The sequence below is a fragment of the Neofelis nebulosa genome, chromosome 8, assembly GCF_028018385.1.
Source record: "Neofelis nebulosa isolate mNeoNeb1 chromosome 8, mNeoNeb1.pri, whole genome shotgun sequence".
NCBI classification, from domain to species: domain Eukaryota; kingdom Metazoa; phylum Chordata; class Mammalia; order Carnivora; family Felidae; genus Neofelis; species Neofelis nebulosa.
Window position 1 is genome coordinate 46230793 of NC_080789.1, and position 23791 is coordinate 46254583.

Here is a 23791-nt window from a genome sequence, read left to right on the forward strand (position 1 = left end):
TTCACCCTAGGCTTATTTACTTTATGTAATTATTGTTTTCTTTTGTAGGAGATTTCTGTGGATGTGGATTTTGTGACAGCACAGAGTAAAACAACAGAAGTGAAGCCATGTCCTTTTAGACCCTATCATAGTCCTCTTCTAGTTTTTAAGTCGTACAGGTATAAAAGATTCAATAAACTTGAATTTCAGGACTGTTCCTTGATCTTAATGATAGTATAACCTTGGATGTTTAACAATAATGAAAAAATAATTGCGTTTTGGTGACTGAAAAATGAACTTGTCCTTTTAGGGAAAATAAAATTGTCTTGTTGTCAGATGTGAACCATATTAGGAAGTAAAGTTTAGCTCATAGTGGGTTTATTCTTACCAAATCCTTATTTCTGGCTATTGGGGAATTGTGGAGAATTCTGGATTACTGTCTATTAGGGATTTTAGGAAAAATAACTGGAATCGAATGAGAATTAAAAAAAAAATTTTAATGTTTGAGAGAGAGAGCATGAATGAGCGAGCAGGAGAGGGGCAGAGCGGGAGAAGAGAATCCCAAGCAGGTTACCTGTGTCAGCACATAGCCCAACGCAAGGCTCGATCTCATGAACTATGAGATCATGACCTGAGCTGAAATCAAGAACCTGACGCTTAACTAAGTCTCCCAGGCGCCACAAGAATTTTTTAACTTTAAAAAGAATTTTATCATTACTCTAAGGAATGCATTGGCTAGTGTTTATAAAATTGATTTAGACATTCTTAGGTGATTAGCTTTGTGGATGTCTTTTTTAAAGCCTTCTGGACTTTGTGAGACTAAATGGGTAGGATTTAATTATAAAATCGTAAAGCACCTATTGGGTAGTACAGACACTAGTTATAACCCTGGTTATTTTGTTGGCTGCACAAGAAATGCCAATTGTACAAGAAATGCCCATATTATATACTGTTTTATTATATGATAACACACTAGGTTTAAATACAAGGATTTTTGTTGTTGTTTTCTATTTCAGATCTTTTGTGTTTTAGGTATAAAAGTAGTTGTCTCTGTCAGTTGATACTCTGGTTTTTTTGAGTTCATTTTGGTATTAAGTTACTAGATAAATAGTAAGCTCAAAGCATAGAAATTTTAATGGAGAAAAATGAAAAATTTCTTAATTTTATAGGGATTGTTTGTGGAGTATAATGTGCCTGTCTCCCTTTCTCCTCCTTAGATTTAGTCCATACTATCGAACCAAGGAAAAACTTCCCTTAAGCTCAGTATCCTACAGTAATATGATTGAACCCGATCAGTGTTTCTGCCGTTTTGATTTAACAGGAACATGTAATGATGATGATTGTCAGTGGTGAGTAGTTTTTATTTGTGAATATTTTATAATTTAAAAGGGTCTTGGTTATTTAGCTTTGATATGTACATAATTCTCTTTTCTGTGTTGTTATTTTATTTTAGGCAGCATACACAAGACTATACGCTTAGCCGAAAACAGCTATTCCAGGACATTCTGTCATATAATCTGTCTTTGATTGGTTGTTCAGAGACAAGCACTGATGAAGAAATTGCTGCTGCAGCAGGTACTTAAAGACCTCTTGTTGTGAAAACTTGAATTTAGGCAATTAAAAATTGTATGTTTACTTATTGGCATCTTTAAGTAGTTGTAATAATTTAGTACATTCATCTGTGGCATTTTATCCAGATTTGCTTTTATATAGTAGTCACTAGCCACATGTTGCTATTCAAATATAAGTTAATTAAAATTTCTTCCTTAGTTGCATTAGCCACATTTCAAGTGCTTCATAGTTGCTTTTGATCTCAGCCGTAAGTGCTTACCAATAGGATAGTGTAGATACAAGACATTTCCATTGTTGTGGAAAGTTCTTTGGGAAGAACTCATCTAAATAAATAGTTCAGTTTATTTAGAAGAATATATTAACGTACTCGTTTAGCAGTTTCATTAATGATTTTAAAAGACTCCTATTTTTATTACTCTAAAAAATAGAGAAGGGATGGAAATTAAGATGAATGTGGTTTCATATTTTACAAAGAAATAAAAAGGACTTTATACACTCTGATACTATAGAAAGTGTAGATTACTGTCACACATTGTGAGTAAATACTGTTAAGATTTTCTCCAGATTTATTGCCAAATTTTAAACCTTAAAGTACAAGTTTTCTGGAAATAAAGGAATTGGTGTTTATTAAATTTAGTATTAATCACAACCCAGAGTGATCGTAAAGTCACTGAATCTGTGTGATCATTCTCAATTTGGCACTTTAATTTTTACTTACTTGTTTAGTTTGTTTCAGGAAATACTTTTTTTTCTTTTTAAGTCCAAATTGGGTGCATGATGTGGTAGGATTTGCCATAGTAATTAAGGTAGTGGAGTCCTTGCCCTCTGGGAGGCATATATGTTTTTGACTAATAACGTATACTTTCTTTTAATTTTTAAATTACTCTTCACTTTATACTCTTTAATTAGCCTTGTCTCTGTAATCCATGGTTTTATGCTTTTTATGAAGACAGCATTCTTCTAATTTCAGAAAAATACGTTGAAAAACTTTTTGGAGTAAATAAAGATCGAATGTCCATGGACCAGATGGCTGTGCTCCTTGTTAGCAATATCAATGAAAGTAAAGGCCATAGTGAGTATCTCTCTCTCTGTCTCACACACACATACCCACAAAAGGACCTTAGAGTTTCTGTATGATAGCAAATTTTTTGGCACTATGTTCTAAAAAAATACACATATATTTATATATATATATATATAACATGCTTATAGAGTAGAATAAATGTTTCTTCCTATAGGGCAGAAAATATATATATGTGTGTGTCATTTCTGACTAACAGAATAAATTTAGCTTTTTTTGAGTATTGTGTGGATAGCCTTAAAAACTGTAAGAAATCTGTCTACTTTAGCACCTCCATTTACAACCTACAAAGATAAAAGAAAATGGAAGCCAAAATTTTGGAGAAAACCTATTTCAGAGAATAGCTTCAGTAGTGATGAGGAACAGTCTACAGGACCAATTAAGTATGGTAAGAAGTAATTTAAGATCCTGAATCATTAAATTGTGGTGTTCATCTTTGTCTAACGCTTTACTAATTTTTTGGTGTAGCTACAAGCTTATTAGTTTTTTGTTTTTTGTTTTTTTCTATTTTTTTAAAACAGTGATACCATTTGGCCTTTAATGCATGTAGTTCTTCATGTAGGATTGCCCCTTGTATTCATGACCCCTGCCCAGTAAATACAGGGATCACTCTTTAGTAAATGTGATGGTTTCAACATACTTGAGCAAGGGAGAGGCGAGCAGTGCTGCTCCCACTTGAGAACTACTGCCTGGGTGTCCTTGAGGGTAAGGGTAGTATTTTTTTTGTGTTTGAGTCTGCTTGTTGACATGCAGTAGGCTTCCAGAACGAATAAACGAACAAACAAGGTAAATATGAATGAGTAGTGTATTGTCAAGTATATCTTATGTTATCTTAACTCTGCTTTATTTACTAATTTTTTTAAAGTTTGTAATTTGGGGCGCCTGGATGGCTCAGTCAGTTGAGCATCTGACCTCAGCTCAGGTCATGATCTCACAGTTTGTGGGTTCGAGCCCCGCATCAGGCTCTGTGCTGACAGCTTGCTCAGAGCCTGCAGCCTGCTTCAGATTCTGTGTCTCCTTCTCCTCTCTCTGCCCCTCCTATGTTCATGTTCTGTCTCTCTCTTTCTCTCAAAAATAAATAAAAGTCAAAAAAATAAATAAAAATAAAGTTTGCATAATTTGTTTATGTGGATTAGCAGATATCTAATGGATATATGCTTTCATGTGCTTATTTATGTTAATGCTTTTTTCTAAATGTAATGGGATAATTTTATCTTCATAAATTATAACTTTTTTTTTTCTTTTCTAATTTAGTAAATGTGAATTATCAGGTGATGCCACTTACCCTTCAAGTAGGGAGACCATACTTCTGGTTTGTCCAGCAGAATCCTAGTTTATACCTGTTACTCTGATACAGTTTTTAATAACATCCCTTTCACTTTTAGAAGGGTCCTAGTATATGACCATTCTATCTTAAAGCTATGAGCTACTGCATATATTTCGAATATTTAGATTTTTAGATTATTTTAAAGTTGAGGCCAATTGTCTTCTCTTCGTCTGTGGATAAAAGAAAGTGTGAAGCTAATGATACTTTTCTTTCCAGCCTTCCAGCCAGAGAACCGAATAAATGTTCCAGCTTTGGATACAGTTGTCACTCCAGATGATGTCAGATACTTTACAAATGAGACTGATGACATTGCTAATTTAGAAGCAAGTGTGCTTGAAAATCCATCTCATGTACAGCTTTGGCTCAAGCTTGCATACAAGTATTTGAATCAGAATGAGGGGTAGGTCCACTTCTGATCTTTGTGTCAACTGTTGCACATTTATATTTTTATGTTTGAAGTGTATTTTATCTGTGGTAATCACGTTTACATCATGGAATCAATGAGGTCTTTGTTTTTTGACAAAACCAGAAGCACTGTATTGTTTAAAAGCTGTTAGAAAAAGTTTAAGGTTAGATCTTGAGTTGTGTGTGTGGCTCAGTGTGTGGGTAATAAATTAGCCACAGTTTTTAACTCCAGTAGGCTCTTATTTCAAAGCAGGATTAGTTAAAACAGTATATTCTGAGTGGTGCAAGGATTATTGTTTTTTTTTTTTTTTTTTTTTTTAAATTTTTTTTTTTTTTTTCAACATTTTTTATTTATTTTTTGGGACAGAGAGAGACAGAGCATGAACGGGGGAGGGGCAGAGAGAGAGGGAGACACAGAATCGGAAACAGGCTCCAGGCTCCGAGCCATCAGCCCAGAGCCTGACGCGGGGCTCGAACTCACGGACCGCGAGATCGTGACCTGGCTGAAGTCGGACGCTTAACCGACTGCGCCACCCAGGCGCCCCCTTTTTTTTTTTTTTTAAAGTTAGGCACATAGTGATAGTCTCTTAAAATTATGGTAAAATCACAATGGAACAAATTAAGTTTTATGTTAGTTTTTAATTTAGGGATTTAAAGCTTGTCTAGGAACATCTAAATTCTGATGAATTGGCTTTTTTTCTGTGGGTGGTGTTACATGTATTCAAATAAGGTAAATAGTAATTTTTCTCATAAACCTGTTGCATTTTCTAACTCCAACTTTTTGATACTATTAACAGGAGTAATCTTTTATTATCAGGAATAGTCTTTTATTACTATACTTGAAAATTTATAATTCAGTTTTTGAAAGCTATTTTGAATGTCAGAAAACTTGGTATAAAAGCTTTGTTAGTAAGGCAGCACTGCGGGATGCTAATGTATCACACATACCTGAATATGGTGCTTGTTTAACTTACCTTGTGTGTCATTTCCATGTTACTGGGGTAAGTTACAGTGTTTTCTTTTCTGACTCATTTACTGAGTGAAGGCCAAAAGAACTGTACATTATTTTATGAATAGGATCATGAGACAGTTATCTTCTTGAAGAGATAGCAAGCCCTTGACCGTTGAAAAGAACTGTTACATTGAAAGCTTTGATATTTTGTGTTGGCAGTAGTTGGCCTTGAGGGGGAATTGTTTAACTTTTCCCATTCGCAGACCAGAGTAACTCATAAAAGGTATTGCTAAATATAGACATAAAGTACATTTGAAGTTGATAATCTAAGGGTTTTATAACAGTGGGTTTTTTGTTTGTTTGTTTGGTTTTTGGGTTTTTTTTTTGGTAAATGCTCATTGAACATCCACTTAAAAAGGAATTGTTAGGTCTGTGGGAAATCAGGACCTTTTTTTTTTTGACTGATGTGATTTAAAATCCTAATCTACCTCCCTTTGTCATAGGTCTTTCTAGCTTCTTGGTAGGTTCCAATAGAAAATGGAACTTTAGAGGCACCTGGGTGGCTCCGTTGGTTAAGCATCCGACTTCAGGTCAAGTCATGATCTCATAGTTTGTGGGTTTGAGCCCCGTATTGGGCTCTGTGCTGACAGTGTGGAGTTTGGAGCCTGCTTCGGATTCTGTGTCTTCCTTTCTCTCTGCCCCTCCCCTGCTCGTGCTGTCTCACTCTCTCTCAAAAATAAATAGACATTAAAAAAAATTTTTTTTTTAATTTTTTTTTATTATTATTATTTTTTTTATTTTATTTTTGGGACAGAGAGAGACAGAGCATGAACGGGGGAGGGGCAGAGAGAGAGGGAGACACAGAATCGGAAACAGGCTCCAGGCTCTGAGCCATCAGCCCAGAGCCTGACGCGGGGCTCGAACTCACGGACCGCGAGATCGTGACCTGGCTGAAGTCGGACGCTTAACCGACTGCGCCATCCAGGCGCCCCCAGAATTTTTTTTTTTAAATGAAACTTTAAAGTTGACTCATTAGATCAGCCTGATTTAAGAGTATCTTGAAGTATTTTTTAAAAAAGATGTTCCTGGTTTTTTTCTTTTATGTAGGCTATGTTCAGAGTCCTTGGATTCTGCTTTAAATGTTCTGGCTCGAGCTTTGGAAAACAACAAAGACAATCCAGAAATTTGGTGCCATTACCTCAGATTGTTCTCAAAAAGAGGAACCAAGGAAGAAGTGCAGGAAATGTGTGAAACAGCTGTTGAATATGCTCCTGACTATCAAAGTTTTTGGACTGTGAGTAGAATAGATAGCATAGTGTATGTGTATGTGTTATTATAATTCTTTGGATCATCTTAAATATTGATGCATAGCTTAATAAAGTCATATGCTTTATCTGCAGGTAGATATAATGACTTTTCAGTGTCCTGTAACTTCAAAACCACTCATGGGTCAGGACTAAATTTAAAATAAGAAGAAAATATGTAGTGAAGGGGTAAATTTTCTTGTTAACCTTATTGGTAAGGAAAAAACATAAATGGTTTAAAACATTTTACACTTACCTATTCATTGGCAGTTTTGGTTTGGGCAACGTGAATTTTTTTGTAAAGCACCTGAAAAAATATTTTTTTAATTTACTGTGTTCATGTAACATTTTTATGAATGTCAGAAAACATTTTGGTCTTTTTATTATCTATCCTCATTACTTAAGGAAATAATCTTAATCTGTAAATTCATACTAATACTGAACTTTACCATGATACAGAGATTTGGTGAAAAAATGAGTCCTTTATTCTCTGAGACAATGGGATGTTTTCCTACCCATGCTTAAACTTAAAATTATAATTAATCCACTTGTAGAATGAATATTTATTAATATCTGAACTTTTATCAGCTGAACTCAGCAACCATAAGTTTTAGCTAAACTTTTAGATAAATGTATTAACTGTCAGATCTGTCATTTATTTGCTAACTGAAATTCAGAACAGAGAGATTTGGATAACATGCTATCCCTTAATGAATGAACTTGCCACTCTCTCTCCTAACTCAGGTACCAAATAGGTTTGGACAGTGAAAGATGCTTGATTTTTGACCTGGAGCCTTGTGCCAAAGTTAATGCTATTGATTGCCATAAGATTTTATAGGGTGTGAAGTTTTTCCTTAAAGTTGTTTGGTCTTTAAGGGGTCTTTTAATTTCTTAGGGCTTTTTAATTATTTTGCTACATATATCTAATATGAATGCTGTTCTCAGAATTTGTGTACAATATTTATGTACAAAATTTGTGCTCAAACCTGAGCAATGTAAATAGTACTTGACCAGCAACCTGAAATTTCGTAAATTTGTCATGGTCTTGCTGCCATTACTTTGTTGATTCAAGGAAGGGAAAGATGAATTTGCTTCAGTGGTAATTCTAAGAGTACTTCTGTATGATTTTAGTTTTCATTTGGTTCTACTTTCTAACTTGTAGAATGGGAAATCTAGGATATGGTACTGGAAGATGGTTTTGTTTTTGTTTTTGTTTTTTTTTTTTTTTTTTCCTTTTTTTTTTTTTTCAACATTTTTTTTTAAATTTATTTTTTTTGGGACAGAGAGAGACAGAGCATGAACGGGGGAGGGGCAGAGAGAGAGGGAGACACAGAATCAGAAACAGGCTCCAGGCTCCGAGCCATCAGCCCAGAGCCTGATGCGGGGCTCGAACTCACGGACCGCGAGATCGTGACCTGGCTGAAGTCGGACGCTTAACCGACTGCGCCACCCAGGCGCCCCTGTTTTTGTTTTTTTTAAGTAAGCTCTTTGCCTAACATGGGGCTTGAACTCAAAACCCCGAGATCACCTGTTGCCTGCTGTACTGACTGAGCCAGACAGGTGCCCCAGGAAGATGGGTTTACACGTATTTATAATGATCCTTTTTGCAGAAATTGAAGATTTAATATGACATTTAATGAACTGTGGAAAATCTGTAGCTTTACAGTTTATTTTTATGAAGCAGGATTAATTATATGAAACCCTTTTGGGCAGTTTCTGCACCTAGAAAGCACCTTTGAAGAAAAGGATTATGTATGTGAAAGAATGGTGGAGTTTCTGATGGGAGCAGCCAAGCGGGAAGCATCAGATATTCTGTCCTTTCAGCTCTTAGAGGCTCTCTTGTTCAGAGTTCAGCTGCACATATTTACTGGAAGGTGCCAGAGTGCACTTGCAGTTTTACAGGTAAACATTTATCATAGCATTTAATTACATTTTATAGAGAATTTTTTAAAGGTCTGAAACATTACAGATTAGCTGTTTAATAAGCACACAGGCTTTAGATTTGAATCCTTGTTTTGCCACTTATTATCAGTAAGTTGTGTAGAGTTGGGTCAGTTTATGACTTTCCTCATTTGCTTAGTGGGGATAATGCCTTTTTAAGATTATTTATGAGGTTTAAATGAAGACGTATGTTAAGTACCCACCAGAATAAACTTCAGTATTCAGACAATAAGGAAAAAAAATTAGTCCATAGTGAAAATCTCCTGTATGGTGGGTCTTTTTGTTTGTTGTTTTACTGTTTTTGTCTTACTAGATTTTGAATGTCGAGACACTAAAAATGTACAGATAAATTGAATTTTTTTCAGTAATTAGCTTATAAATCTTAGCAGAGGAAAAATTATATTAATCTGTATTGACATTTCTAAAGAGTTTTTTCATTAAAAAAAAATTGGCAGCTGTCAAATTTTGACTTAGATATTTAAGAACCACTCCAAAGAAATACGACCCTTGTATTCTTCTTTGCCCTTACATTTGAATCTTACTAAGAATAGGAGTCATTATTTCTAAAAACACAGGCTGTTTTTTCATTTTACCTAGAATGCACTGAAATCAGCTAATGGTGGAATAGTAGCTGAATACCTTAAAACAAGTGATCGATGCTTGGCATGGCTGGCCTACATACATCTTATTGAATTCAACGTTCTCCCTTCAAAATTTTACGATCCATCTAATGCCAATCCTTCAAGAATTGTTAACACAGAATCATTTGTAATGCCATGGCAAACAGTTCAAGATGTAAAGACTAATCCTGACATGTTGCTAGCAGTTTTCGAAGGTAAGTGCAAATGTTTATAAGTTATTTAGAACATCAACTTACCCCTTATTATGATTCTTCATAATTAATTGGAACAAATTTGTATCTACATATTTCAAGCTGTAGTTTAACACTTTAGTAGTATATCAATGCTTAAAAGATTAAGGGTTGAGTCACATAAGATGGACATTTGGCATCTATGAAAGCCAGGAACTATATTACCTTAAATATTTTTTTTGATTGTGGCTAAATATGTAGATAAAACATATTATGTAGATTTAATGAGTTGATTGAATAAGAGAACCAGGTAATTTTTTAAAAACAATCCATCAAGGTGATAGTTAAAAGGTTATATCATCTCTTTTCAAGTAACTAATGTTTTCTTCATTAGTCAATGAGTTTGAGTACTACCATATGCTAAATGGTATATCAGCTATGGACAACAGTTAAGAACAAAGCTTATTCCCTTCTAATAGGAAGTATGTAGCCTAGTCACAAGATAAAATTTATCCATTTGATACAGTTATTAAATGTATGAGACCATGTAACTGTATTGGTATATAGTCTAAATTCTGTGCTTCAGAAGAGACAGAGATTTGTGATGTATAGAATTATATTGTGCAGGTCATAACCCCAAAGGAGAGAGCTTATTGTAGGTTGGCATGATGAAAGAAGTCTTTGCAGAAGAATTAAGACTTGGAACTGGACTGTGAAGCTGATTCTGTTGTGACATAGTTGGCTTCCTCAAAGATGGGACCCTGGTCTTATTTGTTCTGTATTTCCCAAGGACCTATAATGTCTGCAGCATACTAAGTGCTTAGTAAATATTTAGTGAATAAACCAAAGAAAAGGAAGGAAAAGCAGGACATTCCTGTTAAGGGAGCTAAGTTAATAAAAAGCAACAAGTAGATAGAAATTGGTGCAGTGGATTTGAAGGGAGATTAGAAGAAGGGAGAGTTCTTATCAAAGCAAGAGTTTTATGCTAGAGAACAGTAGAAATTAAGTTCGGTAAGTGGAATGATATCAGATTTTCATGAACTTTGTAAGTGGTAGACTTGATGACAGTCAAGGTTCTTGAAGAAAGGAAGAATGTGCTGAAGAGGAATGATTTGAAAGGTATGAAAACCAGAAGCTGATGGCCATAAGTGAAGCACAAAAAACAGAACCTGGGAAAGAGGGAATGTTTATTGGAGACATTTGAAGTTCTCACATGCAGATGTGAGGGAAATAGAGAAGAAATAGTCAAAGATGATTTCAGGGTTTTGAGGCTGGGGGAAAAAGTGTATTAATAGAAAACAAGTAAATTTGGGAAGACTGATTTTGGTAGTAGGAGTAGTATTTGTGAATGGTAATTGGCCATTCAAGTGGAAATGCTTACTGGCAGAAGGAAATAAGCAAGTGGACCTTAAGTGGATGATTATGGATAGAAAAATGATTTGAAAGTTATTAATGTAGGAGCCACTATATTATAAAGTGCTTCACAGTTTTTAATGTGCTCTTGCGGTAAATTTTTTAGTAGTTGAAGCTATGAAATATTTTCTCTGAGAAAATGGAAACTTAAGACTATAGCAACAGGGGTGAAGGAGAAGAGTCAATGAAAGAGACCAAGAGGACATGTAAATAAACTCTTGATAGCATAGGGAAGAAAAAGTTAAGAAGAGGAAGAACATTATCAATTGAGAATGAAGCAAGTGTAGTATTGACCTTTAGGTTTGTTTAGATGATTTTTGTAAGTGAACGTCAGAAGTGCAGTTTCAGAATGACACTCTATCTGGGAAATCATACTACCACTGAGCAAAGGAGGAAATGGTAACAGCTGTGCAAAGTAAAACAGTGAACCATTCTCTAAGACCCAGCAGGATCAAGTAAAGGACTCTTTACAAGGGAAACGTGTTTTGAAGGAATAAGGAAAGGATCTAGTTTAGGGGAAGACAATTAAATGGCTGTATAACAGAGAGCAAGGCCTCTTGAATTGGGTCAAAGAAAAACCAAAAGATAATTCATTCTATGATTTTTTTTTTTTGAGACCAGTTTTAAGAAATTTAGGTAAATGCAGAGACACTTAAGTGAAACCTTTGATACGTGTGAGAGCTCATATTGAATGGTTTTATTCTTACCAAGAATGAGAGGGTAAGAGGTTGAGTTTTAGGGAGTTTGGAGATACCTAAAAATACCTCTGGAGTAGAGATGAATAAGATTATGGTCAAGCAAAAGGGTAGGCCACCATGTTGTATTAGTCTCCCAGAATTTAAATAACATAGATAATTCATTTTACGTTTGATTTCTGTTATTGTGATGTTTTTGGATAGATGCGGTGAAAGCTTGCACAGATGAGAGCCATACTGTTGAGGAAAGAGTAGAAGTCTGTGTTCCACTTTACACAAACATGATTGCTCTGCACCAGCTTCTAGAGAGGTAAAACTTAATCGACAGTTAACTGTGCGTTAAAAGTTGATTTTTTTTCTCATGTGTTTAGACATGTTTTTTTGTTATTAAAGGTATGAGGCTGCAGTGGAGCTTTGTAAATGTTTATTGGAAACGTGTCCCATGAACTGCCAATTGTTGGAAGCCCTTGTTGCTTTATATTTGCAAACAAATCAGCATGACAAAGCCAGAGCAGTGTGGCTTACTGCATTTGAAAAAAATCCTCAGAATGCAGAGATTTTTTATCATATGTGCAAATTCTTCATCCTACAGGTAAAAAAAAAAAGCCTCAAAATTCTTAAATATGTTTTTGTGTTTCACATTTTCTTATTCATCCTTTAATATGTTTCAGGCATCAGCCTCTCCAAGGAGCTTTTCCTGGTCCTTTTTCCCTTTGCAGACTGTGTTATATGTTCCTTCTGTCTTTGCTATAAATATTCTGTGGATAGTTCTGCCATTGCCCTTATTATAGTGCTTTGTAATTTTGTTGATAGCTGCTTTATATACTCTACTCTTTGAGGGCAAGAATCATGTCTTAACCAGATTTAGAGCCTCCAACACACCTCACACAGTGCTAAACATGTAATAGAAGCTTATTAGACAATTGGTGGATATGGTATATCGGGTGTTAAGCTGTTTAATGGTTAGTTGACTTTAATTGGAGATCAAAATGTAGAAGTTCTCTCTACCTCCACCTATTCAAGAAACTTAATCTGATCAGTGTTTTTTTTTTTTAAGGGCTTTTTCCTCCCTTGAAAAGAATTTTTTAAATGTTTATATGTTTATTTTTGAGAGGCAAAGGCAGGGTGGGGGGTGGGCTGTGCAGAGAGAAAAGGAGACAGAGAATCCCAAGCAGGCTCCATGCCAACTTGGGGCTCGAACTCAAAAATCATGAGATCATGACCTGAGTCTAAATCAGGAGTCAGACGCGTGACCAACTGAGCCACCCCGGTGCCCTCCTCCTTTGAATGATATAATTAAACACTGTAAGTCTAATGTATATCCTTCCTCTCTTTTTAAAAAATAGAATCAAGGAGATAATCTTCTTCCATCTTTGCGGAAATTTATTGCATCCTTCTTTAAACCTGGGTTTGAGAAATATAGTAACTTGGATCTGTTTCGGTAAGTTTGTAGAACTCTTGACTTATAGAAGAAAGAGAGTATAGTTTAGTGGAAAAACTACATTTTTTTGTGTGGGTTGACTATATTTTAGACTGATGTAAAAAAATACTTGAACATTCTTATAGAACTATTATGAGGGCAGTAGAACTTAATAAAAATGGAGAAAAGAGGTAATACGCATTCCTTGGAGTAGAGACACTAACAAAGGAAGGCTTATATTAACATCATGGTGACTCATCCTGCTTTTAATTTATTATTGTTCATTTTAGTACTTAATACTATAGCAGTGAATTATCGGAGACAATCTCAGTGATTTCTGAAAAAATCAATTTTAATTTATTTGGTGAGCTCAAGTAGATGTAAATAATATGCCTTTTACTTTTTCTTAAAATCTAAAGAGAATTGCTCTAGCCTCTGAAATATTGAGTGGGAAGCTTTCAGGCAATCTTTTTCAACCACTTTCTCAGTAATTTCCAGAGAGCTCTATATTTACTGCTTTTGCTTGCTTAGTTGTGAATTCTTACTCTAACAATAATAGGAGGCCACAGCCAATCCTGAGGAATTACTTCTGGGTGGACTTCTCTTCCCTTCCTCCCCATCCCTCTAGGGGTCAGCAAAGTTGTTGTTTTTTTTATAAATATTTATTTTGAGAGAGAGGGAGTGAGAGAGAGCACGCACGGATGGGGGAGGGGCAGAGAGAGATGGAGAGAGAGAATCCCAGGCAGGCTCCACACTCAGCTCGGAGCCCTCAGCGTAGAGCCCAATACAGGGCTTGACCCACAACCTTGAGATCATGACCTGAGCCTTTGACCCAAGAGTTGTATGCTCAGGTGTTCCACCAAACTTTTTTCTTTTCTTTTCTTTCTTTCTTCTTCTTTTTTTTTAAATGTTTATTTTGGAGAGAGAGAGAGAGAGACAGAGCTTGAGCAGAGGAGGGGCAGAGAGAGAGGGAGACACAGAATCCGAAGCAGGCTCCAGGCTCTGAGCTGTCAGCACAGAGCCTGATACAGGGCTTGAACTCATGAACCACAAGATCATGACCTGAGCCAAAGTCAGATGCTTAACTGATTGAGCCACCCACCTGCCTCGCAAACTTTTTTTCATAAGGGCTAGATAGTAAATAGGCTTGCAAGCTGTGTGGTCTATCACTTCTTGTTACCTATGCTGTTTAGGAAAAAAGTAGCCATAGACAATATATAAATGAATGAGCTAAATGAATGAGCATGGCTGTATGCTAATAAAACTTTATTTACAAAAATAAGTTTGCTGATCCCAAATCCAACAGCATCAAAAAGAAAATATTTTATCATAACATACTCTATCATTTTATGTTAGGAAGAACTGAGAGAAGGAAGACCTAAGTTGAATATCTCCTAAAAATTTTTGTTGTAGAAAATAGTGCAGATAAAGTTTTGGTTTTAAATATGTAAGTCAAAAGCTTGCAAATATTTTTCTTTTCTTAGGTGCTTCCTCTGCTTATCCCACAGTGTAGCAGTGTTATATGAAAACATTTTCTAAAAGTAACCCACATTTTGTTAATCCAGTGGTCCATCTACCCTAGAATATCAGTTTTACTTGAGATTTGGCAAAAGTTGGGGTCACTATTCTTTTCCTAGACTTGAGTCTTTATGTCTATCCTCTTATGGTAACCAGTTTATTGACATAGTGACTTTAGTACTGTTTCTGAAATTCTTTCTGCTCTGTTACATCTAGATTAATATCTTACAGTTAATTACGAAAGAATAATTTAAAATACAAAATAATGGAGAATAAGTAAACTATCTGTAAGAAACTTAGAGATTGTTCAGCTTCCTCATGCTGACTTCGTCTCTGTTAAGTTAGATTGCTTTAATGTCTCAAACTTAGGCACAGGACAGATCTAAAGCTGAACATTTTACAGACTTGCTCGTTCTGATCTTCCCTTGGGCATGGAGGTAATTGGTTTAGCTTAAAAGAAGATGCTGCCAGTTTCTGCTGTGGTAACTAATCAAAGATCTTCAGATCTTCTTGATGTCAGCTTAATGAAGGAGACTGAATAACTGTCAATAAAAATTTGGAAAGGGTCTGCCTCCTAATAATCTTCTATTGTTTACTAAGTCACCTTGCCTTATGAAATGTTTCATGGGAATAGTCATAATTCATAATACACCAAGAGTTACAAGGAAAAGGTATCTTGTGCTTAGTTTAGACAATACTGAAGACCTTATTTACACAGTGTGCATTTTTTGTTCATTTAGGAAATCTTTTTTGAGTCAGTTATTAGGAGAATGGCAGTAGGTGAGATAGTTGTTAGCATTGTCATACTTCTTATTGATGTTGGTAAAAAAAATTTTTAATTTATAAATAGAGTCAAGATTTATTTAATACGGTAAGTCGATGCTCTTAATAGGTTCAAAATATTTTTTTTTATTTCATGAGTAGAAATTGTGAAACAGAATACTAAGAATTTTGTATGTGTTGTAATATTTACATGGAGTTGGGTTCTATCATTTCCCTTTCTATGTAACTTTTAATAAAAAGAACTAGATAAGGTAATTTTCATGTGTTTCAAATCAGTTTGGAGATTAGTAGATAGCCACAGAAGTTAACCAGGGGATTTTGTTCAGTGTACTGAAGTTAGCTTAGGGATGGAGTCTTAAATAGATTAGATCTCCTGTTACGTCAGTTTTCAGTTGACAAAACTAGTATCCTTAGAAGTCAAGTGATTAAATGACAGTAATACAGCTAGTTAAGGCCAAGTCATCAGCAGGATAATTACCTGACTCCTAAATGTCCTGTTTTTTTTCTCTTGCTTATGGTTCCTCCTGCCCTCTGCCTCCATACAGTTTCTCTAATCCATTAAAACTGAGTTCCTTGCAATAATTTTTTTTCTTGAAATACTTTTTAAATCCAAGATTAGTTACACTAGATTGTCATTGTTGAGATTAATGTATTTCCTTTAAAAACATTGTCCCTACAGATGTTGGTAAATGTACACAAAAATTCAGATATATTGGGGAGAGACCTAAATTAGTGAGAGTCAAATAGATTTCTTTACTGATTGACTTCATAGAATCTTTAATATGCTATTAAACACTCTATTGTGGCTTTTTATAAGAGTGCACTATAATTTTCAGTATTTCCCAGTTTTACTTGATTATGGACCTCTTCTGACAAGTACCTTATGGACCGATATGTTACCGAATACACTTTGATATATCTAAAAGGCTATGTGTGTATATGTGAGGAAGAGATTATTTTCAGATATCAACTTTTATAACTCTTAAATAATTTTTTTTTTAAATGTATAGATTTTGTGGAGAAATTTTAGATACATAGTAATCTCATTTGTTCTCTATTTTTGATTAGATGATTATGGTGGTTTATTTAATTTGGGGCTGGGGCATAGAATGAATTCATTTTTGAAGAGTTACTCGTGTAGGTATAAAATAATAGACTGTGTGATGCTAGAGATGGGACCAAAGCAGTATGGTATACATGTGAAAATAAAGTATACTTCAAGGACATTTAGGTTGAAACAGAGGTCTTTTTTGTTTTGTTTTGTTTCTGTTTTTCTTAAGTGTTAGTAATCCATGTGTGCATAGGCATAATTTCCAACAGTGTTTTTTTGTTTGTTTTTTCCAGGTATCTTTTAAATATCCCAGGACCACTTGACATTCCAGCCCGTTTATGTAAAGGGACTTTTGATGATGAGTTGTTTAACCACCAGGTTCCTTATTTGTGGCTGATTTACTGGTGAGACATTAACATGGAGAGAAATGTGGCATATTAGGCTTGCATTTGTTATTTATTACCAAATTACCTTGTGTTAAAGTTAACTTGATGCTAAAGTCATTGAAGCAAAATTGAAGGGACATACTTTATACATTATTAAAGGTTTATACATTATTAAAGAAGAAACATCAAAAGAAGAATTCCATTCTATATCTGTGATGTTTAAATATATATTGTCATTCCTTTACTAATCGAAGTGAGCTGTAGACATACATTGTTTTCCTTCATTTTTAAAACAGCCTTTGTCATCCTCTTCAATCAAGTATTAAAGAGACAGTGGAGGCATATGAGGCAGCATTAGGGGTGGCCATGAGATCTGATATAGTGCAGAAGATTTGGATGGAGTAAGTTTAGTTCCTCTTAATAAGAATGGGATTTGGAATAAGGGGATATGGTGGGGGGAAAGGGGTGATCAGTTTTCTGAGTGAGAGACTCGCTGCCTTAATTATTCTAAATTACAATATTTTTCTTTTGGCAGTTATCTTGTCTTTGCCAATAATAGAGCTGCTGGATCCAGAAACAAAGTCCAAGAATTCAAATTTTTTACTGATTTAGTGAATAGATGTTTGGTTACAGTCCCTGCCCGATACCCCATTCCTTTTAGCAGTGCTGATTACTGGTCCAACTATGAATTTCATAATAGGGTAAGAACTTAAAACTTTTTTCTTTAGATACTTGTACAAAAGAAGGAGACTTGGAAAAATGACAGTAAAACTCCTGTTTTTTATCAAGAGAGCTTTGTAGGACCACTTTCCTAGCATTTAATGTTATTCTTGACCGTGTTTCCTGCTTATCTCTTAAATCTAGGAACAGAGCCCTTTAAGGTTCAGTTAAGATAAATGTGTATTTTGATTCTTATATTTAAGAAAAATTAACATTGAAGCAAAATTGAAGAAATGTTAAGGTTTAATACATATTAAGAAGAAAGATCAAAAAATGTAATTATAATAATATCTAATGTTTTGCTTGATTAGTTGGAAATTCACTGAATGAAAAATTCCATAATGTACAGTGGAGCTACTTTTTTTTGGTTAATACTGTGTTAAGTGAATATAGCTATACATAGGGCATAAGAAAGCTGAAATTAGATGTTAAGTGTTAAGTGAATATAGCTATACATAGGGCATAAGAAAGCTGAAATTAGATGTTGTTTAGAATTTTAATAGAATAGAACTAATGATCTATTTATAAGGTTATTTCCTTATAAGAAAGGAAGCAAAGGTTTGTTTTAGTTTCTTTTCAGAGACCCCTTTTATTCAGTACAGTGTAGGCTAAAATTTCCTATTAAAGCTCCATGTAGACTAAAACATATATGTATTCTATTTTTTGGTGGGATGGTTTGTTGCTAATCGGGATAACCAATTATTATGCTTTGTACTTCTATGCCATTCTTTATCCCAGGATCTCAAACCACTTTGTGGACATTAAGTCATTTACACACGGGCATTCCATGAGCAAGATGTGGCAGGTATTATTAGTCCTATGACTTGCCCAGCTATACAGCAAGTAAAGGTAGACTCAGGAATGAAAACCCGGACTCCTGGCTTCTTGTCAGTGTTCTCAGTCCATGGCTATCATCACTAGATCATATTTCCTAATTCATATTTGGAAAGTCACTAATATAATTAATGGTAGGAACTGTAACTCACAGCATCATACATTATTATAATTTATACATTCATGTCTTAAAGACCATTTTGGTTTTCTCATTAAAACATTTAAGTAATTGGATTTCACATTTTGTTGCATTTATTTTCCCCCCGTCAACCTTTCCAGGTTATTTTCTTTTATTTGAGCTGTGTTCCAAAGACTCAGCATTCCAAAACCTTGGAACGGTTTTGCTCAATTATGCCAACTAATTCTGGACTTGCACTGAGGTAAGAAAAAATAAAATTCTTTTCAATCTCAGCTCAATATTATATAGCTCTTCATATAAAATTATTCTTGAAAACGTGACTAAAAGTAGTCTGTCCTTTACTATTTTCTCGATATATACTACTTTAATTTCAGAGTTAAGCAATATACAGCTTCATATAAAAGTCAGTATAAAAATCTGATAACTTCAGAAAACTGCAGGTTTTAAGGGGCATATAATTCAAGTAAAGTTCATTTGTGTCCCTAAGCACATACCATCTGTCCTTAGCACGTGCATAATAAGCAATAATCATGTTTTACATAGCAAAGAAATATTACTTAAGAGGTTTGTAAAGTGTTATGACAAAGATAGCAGCCAACTGTATATATTTTGGTTATTATGACTTGTTTTCATATATGTCAGCTGCTCTGAAGTATTAACATGCATCAGAATCTCCTGGGATGTTTGTGTAAAATACAGATCCCTGGGGGTGCCTGGCTGGCTCAGTTGGTAGAGTCTGTGACTCTTGATCTCAGGGTCATGAGCTCAAGCCCCACATTGGGTGTGGAGCATTCTTAAAAATACAGATTCCTGAGCTTGAGCCCTCAAATCACATTTGAGAAACACTTATGTACGGATTTCATATATTGAACTGGAGATTTCTGAGCATCTCTTTGTAGTTTCTCTATTCCAACAGAGTAAACTTATTTTCACTGTCAAGAATTGTGCTTTTTAATTCAAAATGGTACCCTACATGCTAATGCCTTGGCTTGTACTTGTGCAGTCATTCCCACTGCATTGTGTTGTGTCTTATGTTTCTAAGTTTGTTTTGTGGATCATAAGGTACCTAAATTTATCAAATATTTCCTTATGTGTTAAAATATTTACATTCCACTTAGCCCGTGTGTGGGAAAATGGTATGAGGTTGAAAAAAATTTGAAGGTCTGAGGGTGCAACAAAAGTAGTGTTTCATAATAAAAATTCTTAGTAAACATTCTAGTCTTTGGAAGCTAATACAGAAATTTCTATTATAAGGCATCACCTTTGGTAAAGCATTTGAAAAATATAAAATGTAGTATTTTGACTAGTTTCTGTTATGATAGAATTATAGGCATTATAGGAAAGGTAGTTTAATTGTTGGTTTTGTTGGTAAAGCTCCACTTCTGTATTTTGATAGTTACTTCCTTGTGATCATTCTTGTCTTTTTTTTTTTTCAGAATAGAGAACTTAATAATTAGTCACTGTACTTACATTTTAGCCCAAGAAACATTCATATTTACGTCTACTCTGTTTAATAAAGAAAGAAAAATACAAGGAAATTGCATTAATATATCTAGTCATTATTATAAAAATTTTGGGGGAGTGGGTGCTTGGAGGGAGTGCTTTAGTGTAGGAGTACATGGACCTTATTCTACTTTATTGAACATGGCATGGGTCTTGACTGGGTATCTTGCTAGCTTGCTTATTCCTGTCCCGGGGTGATTTTTGTAAGAGGTATTCTAGAATCACGTGCTGAATAGCCTTGAGGGAATTTAACTGATCAAAAATTGTACCTCATCAAACATTCTGCTCATAGAGCACATTGGGGGTTCCCTACACTTACAGTGCCTTGTTCATTTTCCTGAATGTACTTTGCAGGCTACTTCAACATGAATGGGAAGAAAGCAATGTTCAGATTCTGAAACTTCAAGCCAAGATGTTTACATATAATATTCCAACATGCCTGGCCACCTGGAAAATGTAATGCAGCAATCATGTACATGTTTTTATAGCTATTGCTTTTATTTGTAAGGTTTGCTCCAGACAGGTAAATCTGAAATGACATCTATGTTTTTTTTTTCCTGGACAGATCTCTACTCTAATTTAGATTTGTTTTTGTCACTTGCTGAGGTTTTCTACCAAGAGTAAGGGAGTGCTCGTTAACAATTGCTTTTAAAAGCAAAAATGGGTAGAATTTGAATTTTTTTTTGTGGCAGAACATTTAGGTAACAGTAGTGTTATCAAACAAATCTGTTATACACATTTTAAGACCATCTTTTTTTAAATGTGTGGGTTTCCCTCCCCCCTTTTATAGTCTGATGTCTTTTTTTTTTTTAAGCTATTAAGAGTGCCAGGTGTTTTTACTAGTAATTATGAGTATTTTTCATGAACGTTATTTATGTTCAAAACACTGGTCTGCTTAATTCTTGTAAAGTTGATAAAAATTGTTGAATTTTTCTTTTCACTATAGGTTACCCTCCTTGGAAGTTTAGCCTGTTACTTTCAGGAAGTTTTGTACTCAGATTCCCACAGTCAGTATTCTGCCAGTGGTAGTATCTCATTTCGTTCAAAGATATATAAATTTTTCTTTTCCCTTTTCTATATTCCTTTGTTTTTTCTTAGAGCCATTGCTGCTGAGATTGTTCTAAAGGGACAAAGAGAGGTAAGCTATGATTATCAGATGGGTCACTTTGTTTTTAAGCTGTTCTGCCCCTTTTGTTGACTTCTCAGTTTAAAAGGATTAATGCATAGATGTTACCATCCTAAGAACTCTAAATGTTTGGAAACTTGAAAACCCAGTGTAACCGTTTTGTATTTCGTGAGGTCCCAGTCAAATAATTAGGGTTATAAAGGTGTTTTTCATCATGTTTCCTGATGGAATTGTGTGTATATCTATCTTATAGGTCCACCGTTTATATCAGAGAGCCTTACAGAAGTTACCTCTTTGTGCATCACTGTGGAAAGATGTAATGCTTTTTACCTTTTATTTCATCTTGAAGTTTTCCTATAAATTTTCTGCATGTGCCATATCCATTGATGTGGTGATGCTCAAAATCTAGCTAAGTCTTACTTCTGTGCTTCCCTGTCTTTTACAGCAACTCTTGTTTGAAGCATCAGAAGGAGGTAAAACTGATAACCTGAGAAAACTAGTTTCCAAGTGCCAAGAGATTGGAGTCAGCCTAAATGAGCTCTTAAATTTAAACAGTTACAAAACAGAAAGCAAGAATCACTGAACACTGGGTGCAGTCAGTTCTAAGTCCTTATAATAATTGCCAAAATTATTTGAATGATCCTTCAAGATTAGGCTGATCCCTGGCTAAGGTCTGCGTAAGGCAGACAAGCATTTTACTGATCATATCAAGTCCCCTACAATATCCTATCCTCAAAACCGGAAGCAATGAACATGACCCTCTTCGGTTGGATAAATGAACTTCCTGTTTGGCCTACTTCTAGGCCCTGCCAGATTCTCATAACATCATGTACGTAAGTATAGTTCCTCAAAGTGACTGACATTTATTTTAATTTTGCTTTGTTTTTGTTTTTATTTTTTACTTTCCCCCTTTTCTTTACGTTGTGCTATTCCTGATTCACTTGACACACTCTGATGCCTGAGAGATTCTTGTTGGGATTTAATTTCCAGGGCTGTGTTTACAGTAAAAACCAGGCAGTCCCTTTTAGTTCTTCTTCTTTTAAACCTTTGAGATTCTTCATTTCAGGATTTAAAACTTAAGCAGTCCATCTTAAGGAAAGTGTAACTGCCATGGCCACAAGTCTGCTAGTTGCACTTGAATGCTCTAACAGGGTTGTTTATTGCCCTTTCTACGTTCTGGACTCCTTGCCGAGACTGTTTAACTTGAAGATTAAAGAAACTATTGCAAATGCCAGTGCATCAGAACCTAAGAGTGGTCAAATATTATGTGCAATTTTTTTGTAAAGAAATTTTAATTTATAATAAAGTTTAACAGTTTAAAGAACAGTTAATATTTGAACTGCTTTGTATTGAAATACTACTTTGTAGTATTAAAATTGTTTATAAACAAAATATTTTTTAATATAAGTTAACTTTTTAAAAAACGTTGCTGTCTTTATTCACTTTTCACACACACATGGTGGGAAAGGGTTCCAATATGAGATACGGATTTTCACTGTAATTATATCCTAGCCTGCTTTCCCATAAACATTCCAATGACTTCTTGATTTATGAGAAGATAGGTTCTGTTCTGTTTTGAGGACAGTAGCAGGTTTGCATTACCTTTAAATTCCTTGTTCTCAGAACCCAGTGTTTAGAAAGTAACTCTCAACTGTAGTTTGAATGAGTTGCTTAGTGACATGCTCTCTTATGTTGAATATCATTATGACCAAATATAGAGGAGACTTTGGAGGTCTTTTTCCTAGTCTATAGTCGGTTGTTTGCACCTGGTAGAAAATTGGTTAATGATACACACACACACTTTCACAAATCTGGTTTTATAGCTACAGTTCAATCTGATTACTGGAGACAGAGCAGCAGCCCCATGAAATAGTAGGCAAATTTGTACACATGTGTATTTGTATAATGCTTAGTCAAAATAAAATCATGTTTTGAGGCCCAACTGTGTGCCTACCAGACAGTGCGTATTTGGTAGTAAGTGCTCTTGGGTGAGGTCAGGAATGAAACCCACTTATCTAGTGTCTTTCATTAAATCAAAAGAGGCTAATTGATTTTTCTCTAAAACCAAAGAAATTTGGATGGAAGACAGTAATCACAGAGGGGTGTGTTCCTCCATTGTATGCATTTAACTGTTTAATCCTGAAAGCTTTTCCTGCTCTATTTGGAAACCATTGTTAGGTGCTTAGAAAAAAATTTCCAGTCTGTCCCCTCGTAGTGTAACAGTTTTGATGTTAATTAACTGAAATGTCAGTTTTTTGCAGACAGTGATAAGTCTTGAACTTTTGTATATTCTTAAACTTACCATTTGTTGCATTAACAATTCATCAGCAGTAACTTTTATCTCTTTTTAAAAAAAGAATACTTTGCATTGGTGCATCAGCTCCATGGTCCTGCCACGCAGGCTATCCACAGTGACAACTCCAGGAGTCGCTGTTACACTGTGCATAGTCATGCAGAAGACCTAGCATTTGTTAAGCAGCTGTTTCCTTTTTGATCAGTTGTCATACTGCTATTTAAAATCAAGAAGCTTGGGGTACCTGACTGGCTCAGTCAGTAGAGTATGCGACTCTTGATCTTGGGGTTCTGAATTCGAGCCCCACGTTGGGAGTGGAGTTTACTTCAAAAAATAAAAAAATAAAAAATGGGCACCTGGTGTCTCAGTCGGTTAAGTGTCCAACTTCCGCTCAGATCATGATCTTGCAGTTTGTGGGTTCGAGCCCCACCTCAGGCTCTGTGCTGACAGTTCGGAGCCTGGAGCTTGCTTTGGATTCTGTGTCTCCCTCTCTCTCTGCCCCTCCCCTGCTCTTGCTCTCTCTCTCTCTCTCTCTCTC

The 23791-nt window shown here is 35.0% G+C and overlaps 1 protein-coding gene across 2 annotated transcripts in view; it reads left to right on the forward strand.

Annotated features, from left to right (window-relative positions):
• ZFC3H1 (zinc finger C3H1-type containing) overlaps positions 1–22291 on the forward strand; it is a 55290-nt gene extending 32999 nt beyond the window's left edge. The window contains exons 16-35 of one of the 2 annotated variants that reach the window (XM_058742031.1): positions 49–158; positions 1197–1328; positions 1433–1554; positions 2522–2623; positions 2901–3020; positions 4176–4359; positions 6424–6610; positions 8334–8522; positions 9159–9396; positions 11685–11790; positions 11874–12072; positions 12827–12921; positions 16546–16656; positions 16935–17039; positions 17174–17339; positions 18472–18572; positions 20189–20290; positions 20933–20972; positions 21214–21276; positions 21406–22291. In XM_058742031.1, coding sequence (XP_058598014.1) covers positions 49–158; positions 1197–1328; positions 1433–1554; positions 2522–2623; positions 2901–3020; positions 4176–4359; positions 6424–6610; positions 8334–8522; positions 9159–9396; positions 11685–11790; positions 11874–12072; positions 12827–12921; positions 16546–16656; positions 16935–17039; positions 17174–17339; positions 18472–18572; positions 20189–20290; positions 20933–20972; positions 21214–21276; positions 21406–21543 — 2610 coding nt within the window. In that variant the 3' untranslated portion in view covers positions 21544–22291. The remainder of the gene's footprint in view (positions 1–48; positions 159–1196; positions 1329–1432; positions 1555–2521; positions 2624–2900; positions 3021–4175; positions 4360–6423; positions 6611–8333; positions 8523–9158; positions 9397–11684; positions 11791–11873; positions 12073–12826; positions 12922–16545; positions 16657–16934; positions 17040–17173; positions 17340–18471; positions 18573–20188; positions 20291–20932; positions 20973–21213; positions 21277–21405) is intronic. The other variant, XM_058742032.1, reaches the window with a different exon arrangement.
• Positions 22292–23791: the final 1500 nt, after the last annotated feature.